Here is a 6,932-nt window from a genome sequence, read left to right as displayed (position 1 = left end):
TATATATATTTTTTCCATCCAACCTGTTGATAAGGTTACATAAACCCGGATGAAGGGAAACAGAAAATATCAACTTGATCCAAAAGCTTTTGTAGCCCATAATAAGTTTTTAAAATACAATCACCACTGTCAGATTTGGATCTTCTGTATTTTTTGATTGATTACCTAAAAAAATGTAAAAAAACTGATGGACGGAGTGGATATAGAATAAATGCATCAATGTGGGCCCCACGCTAACTGCCGCACCGTCGGCCGGGCCGCACCTAATGCGCTACCTTCACTGACAGAAGTGCCAAACTGGCTTATATGTGGGGAGACATGAGATTCGTCCAGAAGCTATGACCAGCCATGAAGATGACCGCCTGCAATAGCCAGACCAGACCAGACCACTCATCATGCATGCCATGTGTGTGTGCTCTAATGTGGAAGTTTGGCAACATTTCTACAGCATCCGCCATTTTCAAACAAGGACGGCCTACCTAAATGTTCAGCCAGATTTTCGTGCCAGGTCATCTGTACTCCAAGACCCAGCTCATACACAGATCAGATGCCCCACTTGTGAAAACGACATGTGGTGGGCCACCATATCTCTATATAACCAACACCCATCTTTCTCTCCCTCTTCATCCATCCATCCATCCATCCACCAACCATTTCCTGAAAGGAATTGCAATACTAAGATGCCCATTTCAGCAAACAAGCTCTTGTTTGTACAGTGCTTGATATCATGCGTAACGGTGGCCATATCAGCTGGGCATGGCCATTTCAGCCCTCCAATCTTGCCGCGGTTTACGGATCTTTTCCCCCACCTCACATTCAACGGTTCATATTCTGAATTCTTTGGAGGACCGACGAAAGTTCGTCCATCCAATGACGGGTCTCGTATCGATCTCATTCTCGACAAATCATCAGGTGGGCCACATATCCATCATATGCTTGTAAAAGAATGTAGTGAATTTGAACTCATAAGATGTTGTTTGGGTCCTCTTTAATTTGTAGGGTCTGGATTTGTTTCAAAAGATCATTACTACTATGGATTCTTCAGTGCTGCCATTAAGCTGCCACCAGATTACACCGCCGGCGTCGTCGTCGCATTCTATGTAAGATTCCTTCTCCTAGAAGGCTAGGCGATTCACCGCAAACGTGCTGATGTTGCGCAAATGTGCGTGATCTGTGCCGTTCTTCAGGCGGAGGCTACAATGGATATTGCCTGGCATGAATTCTGGGCTTGTTCACTCATAAGGTGGGCCACATGTGTATGAAAGATGGATCGTTGGAGAAAGGGTAACCAGTGGTCCATATCTTGTGTGGCTCTCTAATGAGTGGGCTACGTTGATTCTGGGTCAGGCATTTTCACTTGGGTCCCCACCTGATGAACAGCTCAGATGCCACACACCTATGCTCTGTGAAGCGCCTCGGGATTCATCCTCTTCTTGGAAGCGGATTGCGTACTGAGTAAGCTCTGTGGGACCCACCGTGATTTATTTACTTTATCCATTCCGTCCATCCATTTTACCAGATAATTTTAGTTCTTGAGCTTAAAAATTAAGCACATACAAAGTTCAATTGGATCACACCATAGGAAACAGTGTGAATTGAATATCTACCGTTGAAATATTCTTGGAAGCCACAGAAGTTTTTGGATCAAGCTGATACTTGTGTTTTCCCTTCATCCATGTCTTTGTGATCTATGAAAAGGGTGGATGACAAATAAACATCTCTGTGGGCCCTTGGAAGGTTTCAACGGTGGAAATCATTATTCTCACTGTTTCATGTGGTGTGGTCCATTTAAGATTTGAATATACTTCAATTTACTAATAGACCTCTCAAATGAGCTGTAAAAACGGATGGACGGCGTGGATAAACCACGTACATTCACGGTGGGCCCAACAGAGTTTACTCAGTCCGATAAAAGCGTCCTGAAAACCATACTGATCAGGCAGTCCTAATCGTCCAATTGCCAGATTTCAAATGGAAGACTAAAAGTAGGTCAGTGCCTAACATCCTCCTCCATCTCCAATGTGGCCAACGGTTTGGATGGTCTGGATCATATTTCAAAAACCGAAGAACACAACTCTGATGAGATCTGATTGAGTTGACTCCGCCGAGTCGGCGCTGGGGTTTTCAACACAGTGAGTTATTCACACGCATACATGTACACATACATACATACATACATATAATGCATGCATGTATGTGGCATCTTTACTGCAATCTGATGGACAGGATCACATGAACTCAGATGTCTAATGCGGATGTTTCTCCTCACACCCACGACGAGATAGACTTCGAGTTGCTGGGCCATGAAAAGAGGAAGGAGTGGGCCCTGCAAACCAACGTCTATGGTAACGGCAGCAGCACAGGGAGGGAGGAGAAATTCTATCTCTGGTTTGACCCTACACAAGAGTACCATCGATACAGCATCCTATGGAATCAACATCACATTGTGTAAGAACTCATTTTCGAAGGCTTCTAATTGCACACGTGCCACATGTGTAAAAATTCAGGACCGTTCATTCGGTGGGCCCTACAATGTACGGCCATTGTCTAGAAGAACACTCGAATTGTGCCTCTCCTCAATTGATTGGAGTAGGTTCCAAACACTTTGGATCACCCAACATGCCTAATTCTTTGATATCATGTGGTCCGCTGAATGAGCGGTCTATATTTTCTACGAGTCTCCCGCATCCCCACAGGAACTTGGGTGCAATCACATGTGCAACGAGTGTACAATCCACATTCTACGGTGGCGATTTTCGGCACATATCCAACATGGCATATGTATGTGGGAAGAGGAAGCGGATTGCGTACTGAGTAACTCACTACGCTAAGCGTACTGAGTAAACTCTGTGGGATCCACCGTGATTTATGTATTTGATCCACCCTGTCCATCCATTTTAAAAGTTAATTTCAGATCCCAATTCCAAAAATAATATATATCCAAAAATCAAGTGTACCACACCACAGGAAATAGTGATAATTGAGTGTCTACCGTTGAAAATTTCTGGGGGGCCACAGAAGTTTTGGATCAATCTGATATTATTTTTTTCACTTCATCCAGATCTTTGTGATCTTATAAACACGTTGGATGACAAATAAAGATCACTTTGGGCACTAGAAAGGTTTCAACAGTCAAAATCCATTTTCTCACTTCTTCCCGTGGTATGGTCCACTTGAGCTTTGGATATGCTTCAATTTTTGGGTCAACGTCTAAAATTATATGAAACAACGGATGGATGGATTGGATAAACCGAATACATTCACGGTGGGCCCAACTGAGTTTACTCAGTACGATAAAAGCGTACTGAGTAACTCAGTACGCAATCTGATTTCGTGGGAAACGGATTGGCTACTTCCCCTGCCACTAGCCCGGTGGCCTGTGGTCGGTGCTTTGTGGGCCCATCATGATGTATGTGTTTCATCCATACGGTTCATCCATTTTTACAGATCATTTTAGGGCTTAATTCCAAAAATGAGAGGGATATAAATCTTAGGTGGACCACACCACATGGAAACAATAGTGATTGGATATCCACCGTTAAAATCATCCTAAAGCCCACTGTACTGTTTATTTGACATCCAATCTGTTGATTAGGTCATACAGAGCTAGATGAAGGGGGAAAAAAAAAAAAACCAAAGATCAGCTTGATCCAAAACTTTTATCGCCCCCCCAAAAGTTTTTAATGGTTGACGTTCATTCAACACTGTTTCGTATAATGTGGTCCAATTGAGATTGGTATATACCTCATTTTTTGTCTCATTCCTTAAAATGATCTAGAAAAATAGATGGACGGGGCCCACAGAATGGCTGGTGGCAGGGGGAGTAGCCAATCCGTTTCTATGTCTGTGAGATCCGTGCACTCTTTGGTGGGCCACACCTGTACGAGGAAAGTGGACATTAAAGCAAAGATGTCTAATGGCCCATACTAAATGTATGTGTGCGGTACACCTGATGAGTCAGCAAGCTTGATATTCAGGATAGCGTACGTTCACCTCACTGTGGGGCCCACCTGACGAGTGGCCCAGATCTCCTATTGCCCCATTTATCGTTTTTTTTTTTCTTTCAAATTGATCAAAATCTTCAATTGGTCACAATAATGGACTGAACGGTGCAGATTTCTAGTAGACAACATCCCAATCAGAGAAGTAAACCACAGCCAGGCCATGTCAGGAGCGTATCCTTCCAAACCGATGGCCGTTTACTCAACGATCTGGGATGGATCGAAGTGGGCCACACATGGAGGAAAACGTCCGGTGGACTATAAGTATGCACCATTCCAAGTGTCATTCACAGAGCTTGAAATGGACGGCTGCAAATGGAATCGGACAATGCCGGTCCCTTTGTGCTCGAAGAACGGTCAAGATGATCAGTCGAGCTCCGATCCGATCACAGGAGATGAGTTTGTCAGTCTGTCCCAGCAACAGAAGGTGGGGATGGAGCAGGTCAGAAAGAGTTTCATGTTCTACTCATACTGTGAAGATCGAGCTAGATTTTCAGTTCTACCACCAGAATGTAATGAGAGGAAATGATGATGATGGACGGATGGATGATAAGGATCTCCCCTAATGTCCTAATTAGTGGGCACATGGGATTCTATTACTTGTGGTTTACATGTGCCAAAATGGCATACGAGTGAGATCCGAGATTCACATGATCAGGTGGACCCCAGCTTGTAGATGATTCCCTGACCTGAAAATCAGGCTGCAGGTCAGCTGGCCACAAATGCATCCAATAAATGGATGGTTTTAAAAAAAAATATTCAACCGACGGTTCATATTCAAAATGTGTTGGCCTCATTTATGGGCCATCACATCTACATGGTGGGCCCCTCCGGAAGTCGGGCTTGGGTCCCACATATTTGTACCACCGAGATGGAAATATAGTGCATTCTTTTCCTAATGGAAAGATTAATCTGTCAAGAGAGATCTACTGTTTTTTGATAATGGTTTTTCTAAAACATGTATTCAACCACATTCATAATTGTATGAAAGCATTTAGAAAGAAGTTAAAGAGAAGAGATCCAATGCCTTTTCATGCCATTTGTACTATGATCCCAACCATGCATCCGGGTGGCCCACCGTTATTGGCCACCGATGAAAAAAATTCTCCTGATGGGACTACTTTGGGAGAGTATGCCCCACGAGGCCTGCATAATGTTTACATGACGTCCGCTCTTATTATCAGATGTGCCGGCCCATGTTAGGCCAATGACCCAAAAATCAGGTCATCGTCTGAATCAGTTGGGCTACACCGAGGGAAATAGTTGGAAGGGTGGTAAGTGTTCCTCATGGTGTGGCCCACTTAATCACGAATTGGCATATATATATATATATATATATATATATATATATAGGAAAAGGTTATGCACGGTTGAGCTCATGGGAACACTTTATGAGGTCAAGCTGTGTGGGCCCTACCATGATGTATGTCGAACATTAACACTGCATTTAATGGGTCCTCTTTAAATTATGGGATATCCCAAAAGTCAGTTGTATATGGAACTTAGGTGGGTTATATCATCCAAAATCATGTGAAGACATACCTAAAACAATTAAAAGCACTTAGTGGGGCTCACCTAAAATTTGGATGAGTCTGAAACTTAGTATAACCCCTCATCCAAGTGGGGACACACATAATGGATGGGCTGGATTTGTGAACCACATCTCGTTGGGCCTAAAAAATGATTATGAATGTTTTAACGGAGGGTAATCCCTCTTAACTTTTGTATGTGGTGTGGCCCACACAAGTCATGGATTGACTTGATTTTTAAGCCCTAGGCCCACCATGGAATGGTGCATCAGAGTGATGGGGTAGATGTTTGACATACATCATGGTTGGGTGACCTCATGGGAACTTCTCATGAGTTGGACCTCATAGTTCCATTTCCCATATATATATATATATATATATATATATGGTTGATTTGTGTGGGCCCCATTATGATGTGTGTTGAACATCAATACCGTGCATTTGATAGGTCCCTTGTTATGGAATTCCCAAAAATCAATCATATATGGAGCTCAGGTGGGCCATACCATCTAAAACCATGTGAAGACATGCTTAAAACATATAAAAGTAATTGGTGGGGCCCACCTGAGTTCTGAATGTGGCTGAAGCTTGGTCTAACCCCTCATCCAAGTGGGACACACACAATGGATGGGCTGGATTTGTGAACCACATCTCAGTGGGCCCAATAAATGATTATAAATGTTTTAATGGGAGCATAAACTCTCTCAACTGTTGTATTTGTTGTGGCCCACCCAAGTCATGGATTGACTTGATTTTTAAGCTCGTGGCCCACCATGGAATGGTGCATCTAACTAATGGGGTAGATGTTCGACACACACCACAATGGGGCCCACACAGCTTAACCTTATGATAAGTTTGCGTGAGGTGTACCTCACAGTAGGCCTACCTTAATCATTGCCCGGCCAAAAGAGCTTGTATTGTTGCTTCAAGCTTGGAGTAGAAAACTTGACTCCGGTTAAAAGACTGCAACTCGGAGTGACTCGGTGGAGGAAGGATCGGATTGCACTTGAGTTCGAGTCTGAAAACTATGTTAGAATTAGTAGAATAATGAGATCCTCCATTGGGATGCAGGGCTCACGTAACATGAGGTATGGCAATTCTCATGCGCGCACATTAAAAAACGGTGGATTTAAATTGAATGCGCTGTATTTGTACAGCTGATCACATGACGTCGACAGTACCTTACCTTGTGAGCCCGCTAACAGGCCATTTATGCAGGACATACCTCACCATGGTGATCGCGGATCTCAAAAATGCAGACATGAATGCAGACATGAATGCTGGACGTATATAGAAAGTTAGACACGTGCTGGTAGTGTTGCCCACCACACGTGGTGACAACGGGAATACAATAATGAAGAGTAAGGTCCACACCACTTCCATGTAACATAAATCATTCTTT

General features: G+C 43.5%; 1 protein-coding gene across 1 annotated transcript; it reads left to right on the top strand.

The window, feature by feature from the left end:
- Positions 1-606: 606 nt before the first annotated feature.
- Positions 607-5,016, top strand: LOC131255572 (probable xyloglucan endotransglucosylase/hydrolase protein 33). Its single transcript, XM_058256321.1, has 4 exons — positions 607-912; positions 1,000-1,100; positions 2,243-2,448; positions 4,116-5,016. Exons 1-4 carry the CDS (start codon positions 681-683, stop codon positions 4,528-4,530), a joined length of 954 nt encoding a protein of 317 aa, XP_058112304.1. The 5' UTR covers positions 607-680; the 3' UTR covers positions 4,531-5,016.
- The last annotated feature ends 1,916 nt before the right edge of the window (positions 5,017-6,932 follow it).

Source organism: Magnolia sinica, chromosome 9, assembly GCF_029962835.1.
Source record: "Magnolia sinica isolate HGM2019 chromosome 9, MsV1, whole genome shotgun sequence".
NCBI classification, from domain to species: domain Eukaryota; kingdom Viridiplantae; phylum Streptophyta; class Magnoliopsida; order Magnoliales; family Magnoliaceae; genus Magnolia; species Magnolia sinica.
The sequence above is the reverse complement of the archived record's forward strand: the minus strand, read 5'-3'. Positions and strand labels throughout refer to the sequence as shown.

Bases quoted from the DNA above. Each gene is read 5' to 3' on its own strand.
- LOC131255572 (XM_058256321.1), top strand. From the start codon at position 681: ATGCCCATTTCAGCAAACAAGCTCTTGTTTGTACAGTGCTTGATATCA. The intron at 913-999 runs GTGGGCCACATA...TTTAATTTGTAG, and splicing joins CATTCTCGACAAATCATCAG to GGTCTGGATTTGTTTCAAAA. The intron at 1,101-2,242 runs GTAAGATTCCTT...ACATGAACTCAG, and splicing joins GCGTCGTCGTCGCATTCTAT to ATGTCTAATGCGGATGTTTC.